The sequence below is a fragment of the Miniopterus natalensis genome, chromosome 19 (assembly GCF_054644295.1).
Source record: "Miniopterus natalensis isolate mMinNat1 chromosome 19, mMinNat1.hap1, whole genome shotgun sequence".
Classification (NCBI taxonomy): Eukaryota; Metazoa; Chordata; class Mammalia; order Chiroptera; family Miniopteridae; genus Miniopterus; species Miniopterus natalensis.
The window spans coordinates 27,487,548-27,511,949 of NC_142099.1; the positions used below are offsets into that span (position 1 = coordinate 27,487,548).

The 24,402-nt window shown below is 46.8% G+C and overlaps 1 protein-coding gene across 1 annotated transcript; it reads right to left on the reverse strand.

Annotated features, from left to right (window-relative positions):
* Positions 1-6,696: 6,696 nt before the first annotated feature.
* UTP25 (UTP25 small subunit processome component) lies at positions 6,697-24,168 on the reverse strand. The gene is made up of 12 exons (XM_087828297.1): positions 24,007-24,168; positions 23,255-23,294; positions 22,377-22,611; positions 20,520-20,729; positions 20,099-20,187; positions 18,560-18,970; positions 16,740-16,959; positions 14,673-14,875; positions 13,053-13,235; positions 12,815-12,927; positions 11,841-12,086; positions 6,697-7,392 (listed from the first exon to the last, which is right to left on the reverse strand). Exons 1-12 carry the CDS (start codon positions 24,111-24,113, stop codon positions 7,149-7,151), a joined length of 2,301 nt encoding a protein of 766 aa, XP_087684423.1. The 5' UTR covers positions 24,114-24,168; the 3' UTR covers positions 6,697-7,148.
* Positions 24,169-24,402: the final 234 nt, after the last annotated feature.

Consider the following 24,402-nt stretch of genomic DNA (forward strand, 5'->3'; position numbering starts at 1 on the left):
CACGTATTTGTAGAAGGAACGAGTCGATGGACATGCACGGGAAAGGGAGAGGAGAGAGCTCTTATGAGCTCTACAAGTATGTCTGTGGTTTCATTTCATTCTTAACAATGCCACGCCCCAAGAAAGACATCATCTCTACCTTACAAACAAGCAAACCGGGGTAAGGCAAAGGCAAGCGACCTGCCCAAGGTCACACGGCTCAGTAAAAGGTAAAGCTGAGATCAAAGTCTAGGCCATCAGGCTCCCAAAGTCAGAAGGAGGCTAGTCAAGGCCTAGATTAAGTGGAAAGGGCGTGAGAGAGGGGAGCTCATGCTTAAGAGGCGCCGCGCTGATGGAGCTGACTAGAAATGAGAGGGAGAAATCCCCAAGCAGATCCACATCCATCCAAGCTGCCGGTCCTGGCATGTGGCCTTGGCCACTATTTAGCTTTGGGAGAATCACCTCGTTTCTCTGAGCATCTGTTTCTCCTGCAAAATGATGATGGATATTGCATTTAAGGTTGTTGTGAGATGATGCAGGTAAAGCACCCAGGACAGCTCCTGGCCCATAGTAGGTGTTCAGTAAGTCTTTCCCCGTGACCTCCTGCTGTCTTTTGGCCTGGCAAATACTGCTCTCCAGAGGGGGACCAAAGAGGCAGGAAGTGCTAGGACATCTGGCCCGGCGAAGGTGAAGAAGTGAGCAGTCTCAAGAAGGAACTGAGTGACAAGCTAGGCCTGGGAGAGGTGGAGGGGCGAGAGGCTAGGCAAGTACCCAAAGAGAGAACTTCCGTCCCTGCAAGGTAAGCTCGGGCTCCTCCAGAGTGAAGGTTCAGGCGAGCATCCAGAATTCTGTCACTGTGGCTAATCTCCTCTCTGCAGGGAAGGTGTCGCCACGGCCTGGTGAAGGGGAGCCAGGGGACCATTTGGCTTGGGCTTCATATACACAAATTTGGTGGTATCTCCAAGAGAAGTTATTCAGAAAGTTATACTTTTGGGTTTGTGTTAGAAATGTTAATTTTAGAAGTTATTCGTGAGTTTAATTATACACTGCATCTACGTGAGACTTTCTATTTCCTAAAACGGCATTCGCTGCTCTACAAAAACTTTCCTGAAATAAATGCACCATCTGTGGAATCATTTTTTTTTTATAAGGTATTAACCTATAAATATAAACAATTTAAATTGTACCACAGATTTTGTATTTGAATTTCTACATTTCCTATGTGTTGGAGAGAGAGAGAGACCTGGACAGCAGGGCAGCCAGAGGAGGGGAGAGGGGAGCCGGCTACTGGTCTTGTTCACGGCGCCACCTGGTGTTTATAACTCATAAAATGTCACACTTCTTCCCCAAGAGCTGGAATTTGCTGAGAAAAATCCCCACAGCTATTTTCCCAAGCACTCTCTCTCAAAAACCTCATTTTTATTCACTTGAAAAGAATGCGGCTTATAAGCAAGAATAATCCAAATCAACAGTTGATGTGCCATGACTTTCTGGTGGGTGGAAGTTTTATAAAGTCTCTAACGGTCAGAGCTGATGAAAAGAGCCCGAGTGAGTGCCTCATCCTCGGGAGCATTCAAGCAGAGGCTGGAGACTGCCGGACGGGAGACACATGGGTCACGTGGCAGATGGGATCACAAGACCTCTCAGTTCCTACCCAGCTGGGGATCCTGATCCATTTCCTCATTTGGATCCAATCTGCCATGTGACCCATATTTCAAAGCAAAATGAGATGAAAAACACCCAAAGAGATGAAAAACAGGTGGTCGCCAGCTTCCGGAGTTGAAGTCTGTTTTCTTGCCAATTCTTTTTCTGCTCCTGTCTCTTCTGTATCAGTGAGGAATGGCGAACGGTAGAGGCCTGGCCTCCGTGAATTAAACAGATTAGGGGTTTGGTTTCCACATGAGTGCAAAGGGAGGCCGGTGGGACCAGTGCAGCAGCCCCAGATGTGATCAGAAACCAGGCTCCTCTCACTTTCTGCTCCGCATCTGTGCACAGAACTTGCGATCTCAGGAGCCTCAGCCGGCAAAGGGGAAGAGCAAGCGGGAAAGGGTGTTCCTGAGCTGCAGAGCGCTCCCCAAAGCCTGCCCAGTGGGGAACGTGCCCTTCCCTGGCCACACCGCACTGTAAGGAGCTCCGGGAAATGTGACCTGTTGGGGGGGGGGGGGGTGTCTCACCCAGTGCTCTGTAGGGGGGAAGGAGGTGAACACGAGGCCGACTAGAGCAGCCTCCTGCACTCCCTCCCGGGCCCCGGCAGCAGAGTGGGGATTACTCCCTGCTTCATAAAGACCACGAAGCTGAGAAGTGGCCAGGAGGACCTGCAGCACGTCCGTGGTGATGTGGGTCCCATCTCCCGGCTCAGTGCCAGCTTTGAAAAATGATGGAGAACACCGAGCAGAAGCCCATGCACATCTGTGGACAACACCAGCCGCAAGTCCAGGGCCATCTCTGCGGAGGGAGTCAGGGCAGTGAGGGCAGGGAGGACAAGGGCTGCAGGACACTGGGCTCCGCGTCACTCCCCGGGTGGGCAAGAGGTAGCCAGCTCTGGTGTGGCTCTGTTGGGACAACAGACTGGTGGGAAATCAGTGCAGCTTTCAAGTCAGCCAAGCAGTGGACTCCTTCCTTCCCGTTCTCTGCCAGCGAGGCTACAGGTCCCACCGGGCACGGCCAGCTGCAGAGGCCCAAGGCTGAAGACCATGGCAGCTGGACCAGGAGCAGCCCAGGGGTGTGTCACCCCTCCCCTGATGGTGGGGGCCATCAGGAAGACGAGCAGGTGCAGGGGTTTCTCCGGCGGGGGGTGGCCCCTGAGTGGAGCTGCCCAGCAGGGCAGGCTTGTCTTTCCCTGGGCAGGGGGACAAGCCCTGTGGCAATCAGATCTCAGTCCGACTCCTCTGGAGAGGAGCCAGCGCATTTTTAAAAAGTGAAAGCCTGGAGCGGTTCCTTCTCATGCCCTCAGCTCCCATGGAAGTAATGACAACGTGGCCAGCGGTGCAGGGAAACCCTGGAAGTACACGGGAGCACACGCAATGGGAGCAGAGGCTACTCCTTCCCATGGTGAAGACAGGAAAGTCCTCATGCACGGGAAACACACAGAGCAAACCTGGGAGAGTGAACAGGAACGTGTGTTCAGCTCCAGAAGCGGGACACAAAATGCAGACTTGATCGCAGCTCTGGTTAGAGCACACGGTGTAGGAAGAAGAAATGCAAGTTTTTGGAAAGGAACACACTTTCCCCTGTCGGCTGAACATGTGGGATTCACCTGGGAGGGAAGGTCTAGGCCCAGAGGGAAGAGTGAGCTATCCTCTCTCTTTCATCTTCCAAAAGCTCCATCCGTTGTGGGTTACCTGTGTGCCCACTCCCAATGCACTGGCTCTGCAATTAATAGCTGACTGAAGTTTGCTTAGAATCCTGTTTAGCTAGGCTCCCAGAAAAGCTTGTTTCATGAGAAGCCTGGAGCAGACGTGTGGTAATGAAGATCACTGCCATGACGCCTTTAACGAGAGAGAAGCCTGGAGACTGGAAGGAGACGGTGGAAGGAGAGGGTGGGCAGGTTGTGAAGGCCCTGCCCTTGGAGGATGCTCCCGACAGGAGCGGTCTGTGCATTTCCACTACATTCCTCTTCCCGAAGCTTCCGCGCCTCATGGCCACCTGCAGTTGCCCAGTGAGGCTCTTCAGATAATTATTAAGAACTTGCAACTCGCTCCCTCACCCCAGGCCTTCTGCAGCGGCGAGACCCAAGACTCGTCCAATCTAAACTCTGCTGCCTGAAGACCTGCTCCTGTGGCCTTGGGGAAACTGGGCAGAAGGCAGCCAGCAGGCTCTCGCACCGCCTGCCTTCCCTGAACCCCTTGGCAGCCCGGCTTCTTGCCCCCACGAGGGCACAATCGGGGCTGAGAGCCTTCGTGAGCCCGCCTTGGCCCACTGGGGTGTGAGGAGTCAGCAGGGACACACTCCCCATCCCACCGGGGCCATCTGCAACCAATTATAAGCCTTTGGGAGCCAGCAGAGGGCTGTTTAGCTGCTGCTGGTTCTCTATGATTAGCTAGCTCTTGTTTTCTGAATATTGCACATGGTGCAGCCAGCTGTAGGAAGCATTCATGATTCAAAGCTTCTTTCCCTGCAAAAAGAAAAGTGCTAAGCTAGTTATTACTATGGGGAAGGGGAAACAAGTTTAAAAGTCTTACTTTTTGGATGAGTTCCTCCTCCTGCCTTATAATTCCACATCTTCCCAGGCACCATCTAGCCAGTTGCTGCAAAGGAGCCTTGCTGAGAAATATCAAGACAGCATGTAATTCTAGCTCAGGCGTTATTATCCGCAATCCAGGAGACTCTTCTCTCCCTTATTTTGTGTGTGCAAGAGACCTGATGCTAGGGCATCCTTTTAAGGAAACCATTCCAGAGGCTCAACTCAGGAGCCAGGACCACCTGCTGAGCTCACCTTCTTTCCCAGGTGCCGAGCCAAGAACAAAAGGAATACTTTGTTCACACTTGAAGTCCTCAGTGTTTTCTGGAGGCAAGAAGCAGTTGGCTGGCTACAAGCCGGCATTAAATCACCATGGACACTCACTAAAACACGAATTCCCCAGGCTACACCATGGACTTGAAATCTGAGCCCACAGGTGAGCAGAGGTCCAGAGGAGCTGGAGATTTGGGAGTCTTGTGAATGCTGATAATGAAAGCCAGGAGGTTAGCTACAATCCACAGGGGAAAGAATATGGAAATAGGAGACGGGGTAATCAGTATTCCTTCTTCCTTGTATCTCTGAACTAGGCAAATAAACGCATTTCTTTTCTCACCATACACAAGCTCAATGGTAAATAGCACCACCAATATGCCAGTAAACACAGGACCCTCTATGGGTATAAAATGTTCTTCTTGGCATGAGTTCAGTGGGCTTAAGACTGTTACCTACTTCGCAACTTTAGGAACCCACCCTATATAGGGAATAAACAGTTCTACTTTCCATGTTAAGAAAAGAAATAAAAATGCGTATTGAAACAGCAGGAAGGCCCAAAAGTGATTTTGCTTTTTTTGATAAGAAATTTTTAAGTGTGTCCAAGAAGAAGAAAATATGTAGCTATTAAGGGTTGTTCCCCTGAGGACAATGGAAGCCACATGTGTCACCAGCTGAGGGAGGTACAGATATGAAAAGGGAGAAACGAAAAAGGAGCCCTCTGGTGTCAGACTGGAATCGGTGGCAGGGTATGGCTTCCTGGCTTTCAGGATACAGATACAGAAATAAATGTAGACGCTGTATGCACGTGTGTGTGCGTACATGCACACACACGCAAGGATTCCCAAGCTCTGACCACTGAGACCTGGAACCAGTGGCCCCACAACAGTGTTGAGCACACCCAGCACTCAAATCTTAACTTTAAAATAATTTTCCACTGTAGGGCTGGAGTAGGAAAAACAGTAGACAGACTTGTAGTGTCTCACTGTGCCAGAAAATAAAGAAATGCCCAAGTATAAGGGGGTCATGTCAAAAGTCACAGGAGTGGGCTGCTCGCCCTGAGACCATCTAAACATCTAAAGAAATAATGATAGTAATGGATCATAACCCAATGAATGAAAGGTGAAACTACAGGTCTATACTGATACAAATTAATAAGTATGGGGGAGAATGATTCTACAGTGGAAAACAGTTCTACTGGCAAACACCCCCTGAAGCAAGTGGTCAGGTAGTGTCCTCAGTGATGAGACTCCGGAGATCATGCTCCACCTGATGAGACGAGACTGGTGAGGACACAGCACTGCTCCTGTGCTATTCCTGCCAAAGATGCCTAAGTTAAACCTAATCACAGGGAAACACCCAAAATAACTGGCCTGTAATCTTCAAAAGGGTCAAGGTCAAGAAAGCCACTGAAAGCGGAGGTACAGTTACAGAATAAAGGACACTGCAGAGACAGGATAACTAAAAGCAGGATGCAATTCTGAACTGCACCCCTTCCTATGAAGGTCACTATTGGGACAACTGGCAAACCAGGATGGGGTCCAAGGGTTAGATGGTAATATGGTAGTGACAGCAATTTCCTGATTTGATGGTTGTTTTGTGGTTACACAGAAAAATGTCCTTGGGTGGTTTTCAAGGAGTGACAGGCCCATCAAGTTGGCAACTTACTCTCAAATGGTTCCGGTTCTGTATTTTTAACTTTCTGTCTGAAAATATTTCAAAAAGTGCCACTTCCTTTTTATCTGTTATATGACTTAAAAAGTGACTACAGCAATGATGAAGATGGTGATGTCGAAGATGGATATTTCAACATCAAGAGTTTCACAAAATTATTTCTTGAAACAACAGAAATTGTTATTTTATATAACATTTTAAGTGCATATTTTAACTAAGTCACTATTGTGAGTTTTAAAAAAATCAGTGAATGAATGAACTCTTCTAGGTTGAATTAAAATAGAATATTTGCAGTTATAAAACCTTTGGTTGGGGAGAAATAACAGTTCTACAAAACCTGTGCAATCCAGCTCTGGCTGGTGTGGCTCATTGGTTGGGTGTCCTCTCATGCACCAAAAGGTTGCAGTTTGATTCCTGGTCCAGGTTGCAGGCTCGATCCCCAGTAGGGTGCACACAGGAGGCAGCCGATCGATGTCTCCCTCTCATACAGATGTTTCTCTCCCTCTCCCTCCCTCTACCTTCTTCTCTCTCTAAAAATCAATTTTTAAAAATCTTTATAAAAAAACAAACAAAAAACCCACAAAAAACCTGTGCAATCCAAAATTAAGATGATATTCAGCAGCAAGAAGTCTTCCAATTTCTCATTACCAGGTCTCGCAAGCAATGACATGTACACCGTACTTGAAGTGTCAAACAGAAATAGGCAAATCTGAACGAATTTACTAAGTGTAATAAATTAGAAGTAAAGTCACAATAAAAGAATTTATGTCTCACAAAGATTCACAAGTAGCAGTTTCCTTTATCAACTCCTCAGAGTCCCTCCCATTAGCTCCCCGACCTCTGAAAGATGGGAGTTACCAAAATTTGGTTTACATTGAACTTTCCAGGGACATATGACCTGAAAAAAGAGAGTATCAGACGTGCTGCCTGGTGCTCCTTCCCTGTAGCAAACAGTTCTTCTGTACAAGTGGCCAGGATTCAGTCCAAGTGGCACAGAATTAGGCCTATGTATCATGCCAAATACCATTTTCTGCCCAACAAGCTCTCATCTTTCTCCGGTGATGAAGAGGTGGACGTTCTTCTTGGACTGTAGCATTTGTGCAGCCCGCTCCACACCAACCACCGCAGCCAACCTCTGGGCATCATACTTGGAGTAGAGGACAGTGCAGGTCCAGGCGGCTTCCTCTCCTGTGCTGGTGGCTCTCAGCATGTTACAGACTTCACTATAGAAGTGGGGATATGTTGGCAGTTCGTAGAAAATCAGGTTCCTGATGCCTTTTATAGTGTACCTGTTAGAAGGGGAAAGAGAGGCCATGTCTACTTGAGAAAACGTCTGGGAAAGCTACCCAAGAGATCTGCAGGGGTGCAGTTCACTCCTGTGCTTTGTGCTCAAGGGGAGACAATGGCACAAATAACACACTGGAGGTAACTCTCATTAGAGCTTGACAGGCTTATTTTTGTGATAAAATATTCGAATTCCTAATATTTGGCTTAAGGGAGTGCTAAAATAAATTGCACGTCTTGAGCCTGCTCTGGGCAGACTGAGGTAGGGTGGAGAATAGAGCAGACTTAGGATTAGCAGTCTGTCAGAGAAAACTTACAAAGCAGCACTTGCAGTTTAACATGATCCTTGTCATAAGCAGGCCAAACAGACTGCTCTGTAATGAGGATGAGGTCAGAGCCAGCACATAAAATAAACTGTAAATGCTTTCCCATTAGTCTTTTCTTGTCACTCTATAGACATGTGAACTCCACGGCAGATGTCCCAAGTTCATCCATTTACAAAATCCTGCCTGAGGACCCATTAGGCATTATGGGAAAGCAATTAGTTTAATAGCCTATGCAGTTCTTTCCCTGCTGCACAGAGTTGCACAGTGGTGGTTGTGGTGGGAGGGGGTGGAACCTAGGGACTCACCGTATGGTTTGGGTGAAGGTCAATCATTCCCTCTGGGGTCCCATAACGAAAGATTTTATATGTTAACAAAGTTCTGATTTTTCCTGTTAAACTCTCTCATACATTGCTAATGTTATACGCTTCCCTGGGAATTTTATTTTATTCACAGAGGATTAGATTTCCTTGCCTTTTTATTCCATGGCTGATCCTGATCTCTCTGGAGACCCTACTCTTTCAAACTAACTGCAATCCATTCCTTGGTTCACCTTTCAACATCACCTTTCCCTAAAGGAATTCTAATGGCTAATGAACTTGAGTAAGCTGTTCTGCCACGCTAGTTATTAAAACAAACAAAACAAACATTAAGCTCTACTTCAGCTAGTATGTAGAAAACTCAAGAGAACATTGCTCCCATGCTAACAAGAAAACCCAGATGACATGCGAAAGCATTTCTTTCCTTGAGCATAGACAGCTGATGTTACGAGGCAACCAGGTGAACTGATTCAGTGGGGTGCTGGGGAGGGAGAGTGCTGATCTGATGCATCTGCCAACTCCTGTGGTGTAAATACTTCCATCGTGGCCTATTTCAAGCTACCAACGTCACGTTGCTGAACTTGGAGTCAGAAGAGACATGCAACCAGGTCTTAAGAGCCAGGATAGGCCAGCTTCAGGCCACCAGTGACCGTATTCCAGAGTGACAAGCCCCTCTGGAGAGGACATGAGAACTATTTCACATTTGGCAGACACCAACAGGAAAAGGACAGCTGCCAAGAAGGTAGGCAGGAAGCAGTGTGAAGCAGGAAACATCCTCCATGTAGAATTCTTACCAAAAAATGTTAACCCTAAATCAGTGGTCCCCAAACTTTGCTGGATGTTGAATCACCTGGTCGTTTTTTAAATATCTATGATTGGTCCCCAGCCCCAGGCACTGTGATTTAACTGGTATTGAGGTACAACCTGGGCATTGTAAAAGCTGCAAGGGGATTCTAATGTACAGCAAAGTTTGGGAACCACTGATTTAAATAAGAAAACAATTAGACAAATTGAGACAGTGGGACTTTCTATAAGAAACTGGATTGAACTGTTCAAAAAATGTCAATGTCATGAAAAAAAAAAGTAAGAGAATTATTTTAGATCATGGTTTCTTTCTCTTGGCGCTACTGACATTTTTGAGCCAGACAATCCTTTGTTGTGGTGCCTGTCCTGTGCTGTCCTGTGCGCCGCAGAACGTTTAGCAGCATCCACGCTCGACCCACTCAAACCACTAGACCACCAGAATCACCCTCCAGCTGTGATAGCCAGAAATGTCTCCAGATATTGCCAAATGTCACCTAAGGAGCAAAACTGTCCCTGCTTGAGAACTAAGATACATAAAAGAAACATGTTAACCAAATGCAAAGTAGGAGCCTTAACTGAATCTAGGTGGGGGAAAACAGCTTCAATGGTCATTCTGTGGACAGCCAGGAACATCTGAATATACCACACATTAGATGATATTCCTGTAGCAATGCCAAGTGGTCTGATGACGGTGTTGTGGTTAGATGAAAGAATGCCCTTGTTTTCAGAAGCTATATGCTTGTTGGGGGAGGTCAGCAAGAAGACCTGACTGCCAGCTGGGCTATTGGCTGGCTCCTCCAAACGGTCTATAGAGAACAGGTCTACTAATTCTAGGACTGGGATTCTCATATAGGAGCAGGGGTTACTCAGAACCACCCCAGCAGCCGTTCCCAACTCCAGGAATCCCATCTCCAGAGTTTCTGACTTGCCCCCTGGTTGATGACCCTCCCTGCTGTGGAACCCACAGATAATGCTCAGGAAAGAACTGTGAACCTCCCTCTCCTGTGGAGAGCCCTCCTGACCAAATGCCCATCCAAGTCGAAGACTCTACTAGTTTCATCTCCCTCAAAGAAAACACACCTTCAGATTGAAAATTTTTTGCTAGCTCATAAAGCAATTGTATTATTTCTAACACTGCCTACTTCCATAGAGAACATAAATACAGAATTTCAGTGTTGGACAGTAAAGTTTTAAATGCATGTACTTTCCCCAAGGTCAAATAAAAGATCAAATCACAAAGGCATTACAGATCAAAACATCCATCATCACCTTGGTGATCTCTCAAGCAAAAAATTCTATAGATGGAAACCCCAAGATAATTAGCAGCTACAGAACTCTGAAGCACATTTTTCCGTTCATCTTCAACACGGGTACACCTATTAACCAGGTCCAGGGTATAAAGCAAATGGCACATGCTAGGGCATGCTAGGTCTGTCTTCATAATGACTTTGCAGGCAAAAACGGTTTGGTAAATAAATGACCAGTGTGAGATAGGGGACTATCCTGCCTACTAATGAGGAAGGGCTCCTCTCTCTTAGGTAGGACGTCATGCCCTCTCCTTAGAAAGCTGCTTTTTGAGAGCAGGCCTCATCCCAGCTTAATCCACACTTGCTAAGACAGTCACACTGGGAAGTTTTCCAACCTTCCTACTTCACTGCAAGGGCTTGCTTTCATCTGTCAAGCTGATAGAAAACTACGGGTTCTTAAGACCTGCTGAGTACAAGCTCCCCCAAATACCACTCTCCAACATGAATGAAAACAACTTGCTGGAACAAAGCAAATAATGCCAACAAGCAGGCATTCATTAGCACTCTTTGGCCAGCAGCCTTGTCTGTTGGATGGAGCCCACGAAACACCAGTGTACTCATTTCTCAACTCTCCACTCACGGATCACCTTGTCAGCAGAATACCTAGAGGGGTCATGTCAGAGCAGCCCACTCTGCCCAGAAAGCTGCTGGGCTCCTCCTTCCCACCTTGGTAACAAGAGCATGTCTGGGGAGCACCACCCTAATATCAGTATATAGGCAATGCAATGCAAGACGCACCATCCGATATGCTCCAAAGCCTGGAACGTTGCTCTGAGAAAGCATGCTCCTTGTTGGTATATATGACTAAGAGTTAATAAAACAGGACAGCCAGAACTTAAATTCACTGGTCGTTATTGTGAATCAGGATGGAAGTGGTAATAGGACGCAATTTCCATCTCTCTCAAGGTGAGGGTTCAAACGGCTTTTTCATTTGGCAGCAGAGAGAATTAGCAAAACTAGGGGAACAAAGGGCTCCAACTATCCCAAATAGTAACCGAAGGCTCAATATTACCAACACTCTCATTAGAATTTTAAAAAAAGGCCAGGCTGACTTATTTTATCAAAATCACACGGGGGGGGGGGGGGGGGGAAGCTAACCAAAGGCTGAAACCCTTACATATTCAACTCTAAGCCCCTCCCTTTTGCCACTGCAAACAGCAAGGGCCCCCGGTCCAGGTTCTCACAGGTGAGGAAGTAAGCGCATGCCTAAGTGCTCAGGACACACCCAAGCTTACTCACACTGACACTGAGCTCCGCTTCGATCTCCACAGATGACACAGCCCCCAACTTTGTGTCTGTGCTTCTATGACAGGTTCCTCCCCTTCCTGTATCCATTGTGTTGTCCCAGCTAAGAGTTGTTCAGCTCTGTCTTTCTTGAGGTGTATGACCACAGCTACAGAAAGTCCCGAGTATGAATGGACACACTCCGGATCTATACGGTTATGTTACAGTCACTCATTTATCTCCATAGCCTTTCCCAGCAATGCTCATTTTGAGAGGAAACCAACCAACCAAGAAGGGTCTGCCAGCCCCCAAACTCTGGATTCCCTGCAGGAGGCAGAGGGGGGGAAGACCTTGTAATGGCGTGAAGCCTACCGTGTGCCTGTGCCGTGTGCTCAGAGCAGGCCAGGGTTTGCTCTGCATTAGGCCCACCACCCCTCCACCCAGAAACGATGCTTGGAACCCGGCACCACTTTACCTTTTGTAGAAATGGAAGCGCTCTGTGAGGAGCAGAAACTGCTTCTCCCCTTGAAGGAAGAAGTGTCGGGCCCTGGAGATACCAGACTTCTGGGTGTACTCGCAGATGTGGGTGAAGTTCAGGTCCTCCTTCTTGAAGTAATTTCGGAGACGCACAAAGTCAAAGTACGAGGGGACATAGATGAGCGTGTGAGACATGACTGCATCACGATACTGAGGCAAAATCTTGTTCACGAAAAAGTTAAACCTGATTGGGAAAGGCAAAGGGCAAAGTCAATGGTCTAGAGTTAAGCTCGTAGCGTCACTACTAAACTCAGTGACCCTGGGCAAGTCACAATCTCCCTCTACTTCCCCCAAAGAGGCCAGTATGGCTCACCTCATCACAAAGTGACTACGGTAAGAATAAAACTTGATAAGCACATCAAATCAATAAGTGCTAACATCATTCATCATACAGAATAGATGGAATGCTAGTTATCCCAGAAAATTATTCTAGAAAGTACCCAACGATATCACACATTCACTCATTCATTCATTATCTGTCATCAGTCAATAAATAATTGGTGAACACCTCCCACATGCTAAACATCACTGTGCTACCATGGGGCCCCTGACTAAACACAATAAGATGATGGGGAAATTACAGAGAGAATCAGAAAAATAGTTCTCGTCCTAAAGGGCTTACAATTAAGTTGCTGACATTGCATACTTTGCAGTATTAAGCCAGTCTAGGGGAAAGGACCCTGATTTACCATATTAACCCTGCCACTAACTAACTATGAGAACCAGGCCAAAGCACCATTTCTGTCTGGGCTTCAGTTTCCTCCTCTGACAATGGCATGACTGGGATCAATGATCTCATCTCATTAGGTAAATGGGAATCTATAAAACCAGAATGGCATCCAGTTGTAAACTGGTATGCCAAAATCAAATCCCTGTCCTCAGGTGTCTGACAGGACTGGGAGGGACAGGTACCTGGTGTCAATCACTGAAGTTAGGTTTTCGGCTTCCATCCTCTGGAAGACATGTGGGAGCTGCACCAGCACATGACTGATAGAGCCTGTCATCGGGACGTTCCTCACGGCCACCTGCCAGGAGTCAATGAGAGCATTAGGTGGCAAGCTGTCCCCATCACTGAGCAAATGCTCTCCGCCCCTTCCTCCTCATGACCCAAACAATACAGTTTCATGAAGCTCCAGAGGAGAGAACGCACCTGGCCTTGCACGTTGAAGCAGTACTTGTTGAACACGGAGTTGATCTGGGCATCCTGCAGGGCCCCAAACAGCAGCGTCTGGCGATAGTACTTGGACCAATTATTGAGGCTCCACATCCGCACTCGAGAAAAGTCCACCCCATGTGAGTCCAAGGGCAGTAGGTTCATGTGGTTCATCAAATGCTTTCAGCAGAAACAACACTACCATTAATATTTTTTGAGCATTACCAACTGGGCACCGCTACACATTTTACAAGTCTGTCACCTTACTTAACCCCACGGATAAAGTGCGTAGTATCATCTCCCAAATTACAAAAAAACCCGAGGCTCAGGGGAGTGAGTGACTTGCCCACAGGCGAACCCCAACAAGAAAGTAAGCCAAGACTGGGCACTTCACGGACCTTTCGGAGGGGATCAAAATGGTACCCAGAGAAACATTCCTTTAAAAGGAACTTCTGAAATGCCCCCGGTCACTCTACAGTTCTTCAGTCCCGCACTTGGAAGGGAGGAAAGGACATGGAAAACAGAGCTGCTGTCCTTCAATGACATGTTCTCAACATATCAGGAGGTTCCCAGAGCCGCTACACATGCCTTTTCCCCAAATTAAAGACGATGACAAGCATGAACATGTCTTTTCTATTTTAATTATATGTTTAGTTTGTAATATATGTTGAAGGGTAGTGAGTACTATAAAGTTATGCTCTACTTTAGAAATAAGTTACCCCTTTATTTATACCAAACTTCCTGCAAGCCCTGGGATTGTGGAAAAGGTAAGTCCTCATATGCCTTAAAAAAAAATCTTACATTTCTGTGATAAAGATTATTCCAAAGCACAGGTTTTTAATCCCAAAATTGACACCACCACAGAGTATGTGGAGAGGGAGAAATAAAAATTACAGCACAAATTATAGTAGGAGGACACACACATCCTGCATCTCTCTGCAAAACAAGATCTCATGTTAAGAATCATGAGCAATGTTTTCCCATCTCCACGAAAGACCCAAAGAATGAGCATAAATTGTAAGAGGAACTATGTCAGGTACAGACATTTCTAGTGGGGAGGAACCAAGCAGCAAACTAACCAACCACACTAAACTGGTCCATTAGTAGAAGTGGCCTTTCAGGGGAAGAAATCTTTTCTGGAGATTTGAAAATATTGACAAGAATTTTTGTCTTGGGTGGGTGGGTGGATGGGTAGGCTGCTCCCTACCCATTCTTTGGGGAGATTAACCAAAGAATTTATATGCATAAATGCATAACCCATGGACACAGACAACAGTGTGGTGAAGGCCGGGGGTGGGGGTAGGGGTGGGGTAGAAGGGTTGTCAATGGGGGAAAAAGGGGACATCTGTAATACTTTCAACAATAAAGATAAATTTAAAACTAAAAAAAAAAAAATTTAAAAAGTCAAATGGAAAAAAAAAAAAGAATTTTTCTCTCTTTGGCTAGTTTATTGGCCAATCTGGAGATAGAAGAGGGGACAAACTTTTTCATTTCAATTTAGAAAATATGGACTACTTCCCTGTTTCCAAACTACCTGCATTTTAATCCTGACTTAAACAACCCTGTAGGACTTAAGCCAGAGTTTCCTGTCCCTCCAATGAGAATGAGCGGCATTACCAGGACATGCTCCCAGTTCTGCATCAGGTAAATGTCAGCTTGATCAATGATGAGCAGCTCGATAGAAGACAAAAAGTCAAAGTCTCTCTTCCTCTCCCCTTCTGCGCCAATGATGGTCCTCAAGCCCAAAGGGGAGGCAATGAGGATGTCCGAGGAGTAAAAGGGGGCGTAGAGCCGGATGCTCCTCTGGAGTATTGCCACTCCTACGCAAAACAGCCAAGTACACATCAGTTCATTCACCACTGCCCAGACTTAGCTTCACCCCCGAAAGCACCCCCACCCTCACACCTTCCAGATTGTTCCCTTTAGCATAGAATCATGCTCAAACTGACTTATTAAAATCATCATCCCTCCCGTGCACTTGGGGTCCCTTCAAGCTCCCACTCTTCCTTTCCTTCACTGTCAAACTTCTCCGGAAAACTGTCTCTATTCTGACACCTCGCATTCACTCCTCAATGCACCGCGCCTGGCCTCTGATGTTCAGGAGTCACTGCAATGGCTCTTGCGAAGGTCACCAGTAGCTCTCAGCCACCAATTCAATGGCGCATTAGTGTTTGTCATGGATGCACAAGCAGCACCTTGAGCACACCCTCCCTGACATGTTCTTTTCCTCACCGGTGATTTCCAGCACTTCTGTGTCTATCACTGACCTGGCTGTTGGCAATTGTTCCAGATTCAAACCAACGAATCCCTGGATTCACCCTCTACTTTCACTCTACATAAAGCTCTGGGTAAATTTATGCACTAAGCATGGTTTTAACACCACTTTCACGCCAATTTATATTTCTAGCTGACATCTTTTCCCAGCTCCGCACATTTGTCAGCAGCTCGCTGGACACCTACCCGTTTAAAGCGGAACACGGGCTCTTGTACCCTTGCACCCTGCCATGCAGAAGTCTGTGTGAGTTTTAGGCCAGGCCCCAGCTTATTCACCCTGAGGCCTCTGGAAGTGCAGTTTCCTGTCCCAAACATTTTCCTCCACTCTGACCACCCCCACTTGTAACTGGTAAATCCTACTCAGGCTTCAACTTAGTACAGACAACACCTCCACCAGGAGGCCTTCCCTAACCACCCTGTGCCCATGCTGGGTAAGGAGATTGTTTTAAATGCTCCCAGAACACCCACTGCCACCTCTGATCGTAAATTATCATTCTGTACTGTCTGTTTCCCCATGAGGCTGGACTTCCTTAACAGCAGGCATCATAATTTTTATTTCTAAATCCCCGGCTTCTTAACAGTGCCTGGCACACAGGAGATGCTTAATAAATGTTTTATGAATGAGCATATGTGACTAATGAACATTTTCCAAGAACTTCACTCTATCAATGTACAGCCAGCCAAGTACGTGGGAGCTGAATGAGACAAGCAAAAGCATGAAGGCTGAGTGGGAGTCAGTGAGTCCTGTGTGGTGTTAGCTCAGGGGTGGGCATCTGTGTGGCAGGCAGGGGGCAGGTCCACTACTGTGCAGATGCTCAATTTATTCAGCCTCCCCAGACTGACCCCTCAGCCCATCCCTTCCAGCTCCCTGAGAACTCTGGCAGCATTAACTATGTGATACAGCTATGTGTGTGCTGAGACATTTCTATTATAACGTGCGTGTGCCTTTTATCTGAGCCTTCAGAGATGCTCCACCCCATTAGCCAAGTATCTACTGCATCAGCCTCAGCAAGACTCTCCACCCTGGCCAACAAGATGTCTCACATGGCCCGGCCAGGCGTGGCTCAGCAGTTGAGCATTGACCTAGGATCCAGGTGATCAGGGTTTGATTCCCGGTCAGGGCACATGCCCAGGTTGCGGGCTCGATCCCTAGTCGGGGGCATGCAGGGGGCAGCCGATCAATGACTCTCTCATCATTGATGTTTCTATCTCTCTCTCCCTCTCCTTTCCTCTCTCTGAAATCAATAGATATATTTAAAAAAAAAAAAATGTCATCTCATATGCACTCTGGTTCTGTCAGGAGGCCGAGTGACCCACTGCAAGATGCCTAATTCTAGGCTTCCGCCTCCAGCTATGTGACCCTCACACTGCAGGGCCCTCAGGGCCTCAGTTTTGACAAGGAGAAATTACCGATCCTGAAGTGGTCATCGATGTTGCCGACAAACACAGCTTCGTAATCCTCAGGCCTCTTAAGGTTGGGTGGTCTCTCCTCGGGATCCGAGCCATACTCTCCGTTAAACCTCTTCTTGTTGCTCACAATTATTTTCTTCTTGCTGTCGCCCTCAAGGAGGCTGATGAAGAGCTGTACCACCCGCAGAGCAGCTTCCCGGAACGGGACCACTATTAGCACCTGCGCAGGGAGCCATGCAGCCACCGGAAGGGAAGGAAGGGCAGCTCAGGGTGAGCCTGCTGAGGACGTGCTGCTAAAGCACCCTCTGCACAGCAGTGGCCCCAGCCAGGGACCATACCTGTGTGGAGCCCTTTGCACAGAACCTGGCTCAGGGGTAGAAGCTGAGCACCCGTCATATCCACAGCACCAGCCCTGTGGATTTAATCTCATGGCTCCAAGGGAAGCAATTCTCAAGTGGAATTTGGGAATACCTTTTAGGTTAAGTCAATGCCTTTAACAGGAGTCCACTAGCAAAAACCCAAGGACATAAACACACAAGCTCTCTGAGGGCAAGGAATGAGACTCACTTCTGTCTCCTACAAAACTTAGTACCGTATTTTTATACATAAGACCCAAGGAACAAATATGTCCCAAATAAAAAACGAATTAGATGCAATAGAGAATAAAGCTGGTAAGGAAAAGAGCTAATGCATCACTACTTTTCTAGCACATTCTATAGTACATTTTTCAGATACGATGACAAAACATTTGTGAAATAATATCCTATTTTAATGGGAAATATAGGCCGTAGTTTTTCCAAACATTTCCTAAAACACTTAAAGTTACAACTGTTAAGGGGAAAAACAGAAGATGCTTCATAAATAAATAATGTCTAACCACCTTTTTGTAAACAATACAACCAGTGGAAATAACCCAATCAGATCACGTAATTCACTGTATGATAAATGTGCTTCCTGGGTAACCTGTCTCTCATTCTTTTTTGCAATTCTAAATGGAAACAGATAATCTCATAATCCTGATGTTCAGGACTCTGAGGTAGTTTCTCCGAATGACAACCAGCATGGCCAGAGGGGGGCAGAGATTCAATGCAGGGACGATGGATCCATGTGTTGAGTGAAGAGGGCCGAGTTACTGTCCCGGCTGTAACGTGACACTATGTAAGTGTCCCGGCTTCGGCTTCCCCAGAGATCAAACAAGGGGGTTGGACTACGAAACTCTAAGAGCCACGTAAGTATTAACTGAAAAGTGCAGACAGAACTAAAAGGCATTTTCTATCGCAGCCCTAAATCCACTGGAGCTTAGGCTTATGAGCCCAAGTAAATGGAATCACCACTTTAAGCAGCAAGAACCATACAATGAAAAACAGGGATTTTTCTTTTCCAAGGTTGACATATTTCTGTGGCTTAGTGAAGAGAACCTCCGGTTCTCATCCATCTCTGCTACTCCTGTCCTGGTTCTCTTCAGCAAGGCCCCTACAAACCTGGGTGTCTGTCCAGAGTTGTAACATGTAGGGATTAAACAAGAGGCTCATTAAGGTCCTACCCAGCTCTACAATCCTAAAGAAGAGATTATACTGGGATGTTATTTATGCACGTTCAGGGTTTATCTTGAAGGAGAATTATCATGGAGGTGCCTCCTACTCACAAGTTTCCAGTTAGAGCCACTGTTAAAAAGTCCACAGAGCTCCGCTCTGACATTACCTGGCTGTTGGATCCATTCATTATTCTAACCACTAAAATACCTGGCTACTCAGTAAATGTCAGGCACCTAGATGGCAGGGCCCTGCCGCCTCCTTGATGGCAAAGCTGCTGCCACTCACCTTGGGCCTTGTTAGCCCCTGGTCCCGGAAGGCATCATCGTCCCCCACCCCAAGTTTCTGGCTTCGGCGTCGGCTGTTGTTGCTGAGCACCTGGGCGTTGGCCTTGAGGACGTGGTTTAGTGCGTGCAGGCAGTACACGTGGCGGATCTCCTCCCCATTCTTCAGGGCGGTCCTTTCTGGGTAGAACAAGTCCTGGTACGAATTCATAATTAAGAAGAGCTCTTTCTGGAGGGGTGTGAAGGGGCTACTTGATTTGGGGTGGCCAGAGAGAAACTGGCTGTTGGTCTTGGTCCAGGTGGATTCCAGAGGCTTCTGGAGATGAAGTGCCTTTAGGTCCAGGTCCTTTGGGGGTTTAAATGCTCCCGACTTCTGAAACTTGGATGAAAAAACAAGCTGACCCAGGATGGGCCACTAGGGGAGAGACAGATCAAGAGCTATGTTAGAAATGATTTGTAATACCTCATATTCACACAGTACTTTCTAATTTACCGAGACCTCTCGTGACCTACAGTCACCTCATTTAATCTCACAACAACCCTGCAAGGTTAATACTATAATGCTCTTCTTACAGGTCAGGAAATGCTGAGGTTCAGAGAGGTTATATGATTCAGACACTTTTTCAAACACTTTTGAAAGGACAAAATTATAGCAATGGAAAAGATTAGTGGTTACTATGGATTAGGAATGGGGTAAGGGAGGTGGGCGTGCTTATAGAAGGGCAAGGGAAACAGGAGGGATCTTCAAGGTGCTGGAATGTGGAACATTCTGAAAATGGTGGTGGGAAGGGGAACCCACACATGGGACAAAACAGTACAGAACTAAACACACACTGAGTAGGAGCAAAATTGGGGAAATGTAAGACAGGGAGACTGTATCAATGTCAACTTTCTGGCTGTGATATTATAATAATGTTCTGCAAGATGTTACCATTGGGGAAAACAGGGCAAAGGACATAGGGACATCTTTGCATTGTTTATTACAACCGCATCTATAATTATTATCTCAACAAAAATTTCAATTAAAAAAGTATGACCAACTCTCATGAACAGCATCAATGGGTGAAAAATTTAAAAACAAAGCAAAAACTGCTCCATGTGTGAGTAATTTAGTTGTGAACCATTATCTGATATTTCAAACAAATCAACAACAACAGGAGCTACTGTTTTACTGAATTACTTTATTTTGAGGTATGCATTGCTGTCTCCCTCTAACAGAGGAGAACTGAAAAGATCAACAAGGTAGATTAACTTGCCATAGGTCATGGTAACAGCCCCTTGCAGATGTTAGTCTAAACCCCGGTGTACTGTCTCCAAAACACTCCTACCTTTTCTGGCTCCCACACTCCAGCTTCTCAGAGCCTTTTCTAGCTACATCTGTGCCCCACTAGGCTCGTTCAGCCTCCCTGTGCCCCGCTCCTCCTTAAGCCATCCATCGCCCGCCGGTGCATATCCTGTATTTGGGGAGACTGCTAAAACCCAACACCATTGCTTTACTGAGAGCTTTCCTCCCTTGTGACTCAGATGACTAAGCGACACTTACTTTTAGCTCATGGGTAGTTTTGGGATTTGTGGCAACGACCTGAATTTCTTTTTCTTTCAGTTCTTTGTTCACATGTTGTAGAAATGGATCTAATTCAGAAATAAAGAATGTTAGAACACCTGGAGAAAATGGCAGGCATGTCTGGTTTTCCCGTGAATGACATGCTGTCCCTCACCCTTTCCCCCTCTACTTTCCCCATCCTCTCTCCCAGTCCAGAGCTGGACAGTTCCTGACGGGTCCACTTTCCTAAAGCTGTTTGTTCTCCTCACAAACTGCCTCCCACCCCCCAACTTCCCAACTCCCCATACCACTGAAAAGCACAAAACACCTTTGAGAGGCGTTTCTTCCTAGCTCCCTATCTAGCTGCTCACCCCAATAACAAGATCAGCATGTATCAGCCTACAACCCCTGCATGAAGCACCTGATGAATTCTGATCTTGTGATGCTTTCAGAGAACAGCTGCCTCCACTCTCCTCTTCGAGAAAATTGGTTTCCAGGCTGAAGAGAGACTCATGCTTTGTATCTGTGAACTCCTCAGGGGGTTCTTGCTGTGATGGGCCAGGTAGCCCATCCCCATCTTCTTCCTCAGGGTCAGCAGGTAAGACCTTACCTCCAATTTTGAGAAACATTTTGTAAAATTATTCAATCATAAATACAATTATACATCTGCTGACAAATAAAATCTAATTCCTTAGCCTGTATCAACACTGATATCTGCTGCCATCATTTACTTTGACGCACATTTAGGTGGAAAACAAATTTCAAAATCAAGCTTGACTGTTGACCCAGTTCTACTTCTAGGAACTTGTTCTAAGGTGATAACTAGACAAAGTACACTAAGATGTACATGAAGATAGGCAAAGCAGTACGGGGCTTTATTATGAGAAATAAATGGGAAAAATGATTCCATCATTTTCTATCAATGGGGTAATTAAGTTACCACATATCATTTACAGTGGAACGCTATCCAATTAAGAAGCTAATGTGAATCCAGTCACACACATGGAAAAAGGTCCCTGGTATATTATTAAAGAAAAACTTAAGTAACAGAAACGTACGAGACGATTATACACATACACACAAACATATGTACATACTCGTACTTACACATATATCCATAAAAAAGCAGTCTGGAAGGTTTTATAAAATGTTAAACGTGTTTATCTCTAGGTAGTATGGAGGGGATATAGGTTAACTATACTACTTTCTTGAATTTTTACAGCAGACATATATTACTTTCATAATTAAAAAACAAAACCAAAAAACCCCACAATACTGCATTTTGAAAAATCCAAAACAGGAAAGAAAAATGAAACAAAACAAAACAAAACAAAACAAAAGAACCCCTAAGTCTGAGGCAATGAATCTTTATCCTAATAAAACTAATGAATTAAAACACTAAGAATGGTGCACAGCACCTTAAAGTACAGAACCAAATGCACTGTGAGGAAAGTAGGCATTAAGATAGTGAGATATAGAAAGTCAGCCGGATATATTCAGACAATGAACTACTACTCCAGCAATAAAAAGTAATGAATTACTAATAGGTGAACAACATGGGTGAATCATAAAGTGAGGAGCCAGAGAAGCCAGACACAAAAGGCTACATACTGTATGCTTCCATGTATATAAGCTTCTAGAACAGGCAGAACTAATCTATCGCAAAAGAAAGCAGGTCAGTGGTTGCCTGATGCCAGGGATGGGAAACTGGCTGTAAAAGGACAAGAAGGGACTTTTTAGAGTTATTGGAAATGTCCTGTATCTTCACTGTGGTGGTAATAACACAGGTGTATACATTCTGAGTCTGTCAAAATTCATTGAACTATATACTTAAAATGGGTTCGCTTTATTGCATGTAAATCCCTTGTTTGCCCTGGCTCGGCATCTCTTCACCACCTTATGTCCAGCTGCTCCATAAAACCCTGCTTATTGAAAAAATATGTATATTTGTGTCTATTTTCCATTAAACTAGGTTTCCCTGAGGAACAGTAATCTCTCTAAATAAACTGAGACCATCTCAAAAACAGAATTATGTTCTCTTTCCTCTGATTCAGAGAAACTTTGATGAAGTCTGACGTTATTTCTGCACTTTTCTGGCAAGAAGGTCCTATGTTTTCATCAGACTCGTGAAAGCATCACTGAAGCCAACAAGGTTAGGAATCTCTGCTTTGGACCCACGTGCTTCCATCCAACTCCCAGTACCAGGCACTGTGCCCACGGGGCGATGTGCCCGTGGTCCTGGTACAGGTGACGAGCCCACACGGGGGACACTTACTCTCCTGCTTCTCTGCAGACTCTGCTGCGGCCACCTCCTCTGCACTGACCTCGCTGCCACCGTCTTCGCTGCTCACTTCTGCCTCATCTAGGGCACCTTCCTCCTCCTCCTCCTCCTCTTCCTCCTCCTCCTCCTCTGAAACATTCTTCAATGTGGCGAGTAGTCTGTGGTACCCAGAAACTTGCTCCGGTTCACTCTCTGCTTCACTTGCAGAGTCTGAAGAATCTGAACTCTCTGACTAAAAAAGAAAAATGGGACTTGTAAAAACAAAATGATATTGTTCTCACTGCTACCCCATGACTATCATCAGGCCGACAGCGTAACAGGCTCGGACTTTCCCAAATAAAACTTAGCGTTTCTGCAAAGACCCAAGAGTAATTATTCAAGGGAGTCCACCACCAATATGTACAGGGGTGGGCAAAAGTAGGTTTACAGTTGTGAGTACGTGAAAAGAGCTTAATCTTGTATTATTATTTATTCTCGTATTATATATTTTTTCCCTACGAACAGCTGTCAACCTACTTTTGCCCACCCCTGTTCTTAAAACAGTTAATCTCGCTAAGACCCTGGCAGCTCTTCACCTTCTTTGAACTGCTAACGTTCCCACACGGGAAGAAAGCTGACATAAAGCTTTAGGCTGTAAGGAGATCTAACCTGTTTGTCAGACAGTTGGCCCATTTAAAGAGGCAACCGGAAAATGACAACCAAAGAATGCGGGCTGGGAAGCATCCTTAAGGTTCTAACAGGCTGATCTCACCGCAGTTACCACAATGTTACTAAAATCAGCAAGAGTGGAAATGTAGCCAAACGTGATTATTATACATAGTTTTAAAAGCACCCACCCAGAACCAACTCTCATAAAGAAGGAATGAAGCATTTACCAGTGCGCAGATCTGTGGTTTTGCTTCCTTTCTGGAAACCCTGAGAAGAAACGGGTAACGTTTAACTTTGTAAGTATGTAGCAATTAGGAAAATGTCCCAACGACACAACTATACATTTAAAAACGGCAGCGTGCACCGTGATCATCACATCATAACTAGAGTCGTGTGAAAACGACGCTCGCCCTGCGAACAGAGGCTGCAAGAGCTGGAGCCAGCAGACGACGACTGACCAATGGAAAGTTCGCGGGGTCACGTGACACGCTCCCACCCCAAACACGGCTACATCCGGCCAATCAAAGCCGTCGGGCTCACTGTTCCCAGAGAACTTCTCAGCCAGAGCATCCCCGGGAGTCACCGGGGCCCTGGGGGCGGGAGGCGCGCGAAGGCCGTACCCGCGCCTGGGCCCTTACAGAGGGGCCCACGACCACCCGCGCGTCCGCTTCCTCGTTGTAACTGGACAGCGCGGGGCCGTCGAAGGCCCCAAGCGATTCTTTAAAACCAAATCACTCTAGAAACAGCTCGGACCACACAAAACCCAGCCGACGCAGCGGGAGCGAAAAGTGAGGGGCTCGGCTGCAGGTAGGGAGGCCCCGGAGAGCGCGTCTCGGGCCCGACCTGAGCACGGCGGGGCCCGGGAGGCGCGGGCAGGGGCGGGAGCAGCCCGCTCACCAGCCCGCGGAGACCGGCGGGCCCAGCCCGGGACCCGCGCGCCCCGCCGGGGAAGAGATGCCGGCCCGCGCGCCCGCCGTACCTGTCGTAGAAGGGATGCTCCTCGCCGAAGTCCCGAAGGTGCTTCTTCTGCTTTTTCGTCAGGGTGCTGAGCAGCTGGCTCTGGCTGCGGCTCCCGCGTTTGCCCATCGCGAACGCTCAAGCTTGTCCGCCTTCAAGACCCGCTCAGCCCACCGGGAAGTGGTCCCTTCCACCCACCGGCGTGGGGCTCGCCGGCGGCGCTTTACGGCGGAAGCACGTTGCCATAAAGCGGACCCGCTTTACGTCGCGCGTGTACGACAGGCGTTAGGAATCGCGGGTGCCGACTCTGCCCCCTAGCGAGGCCCTTTAGAAACACAGGCGCGTGTGCCCGTTTGCTGGAGCTAGACCTTGGCAGCGGGGCTTGGGGCTGCCAGGGCTGGGTAAACGGGTGGGCATC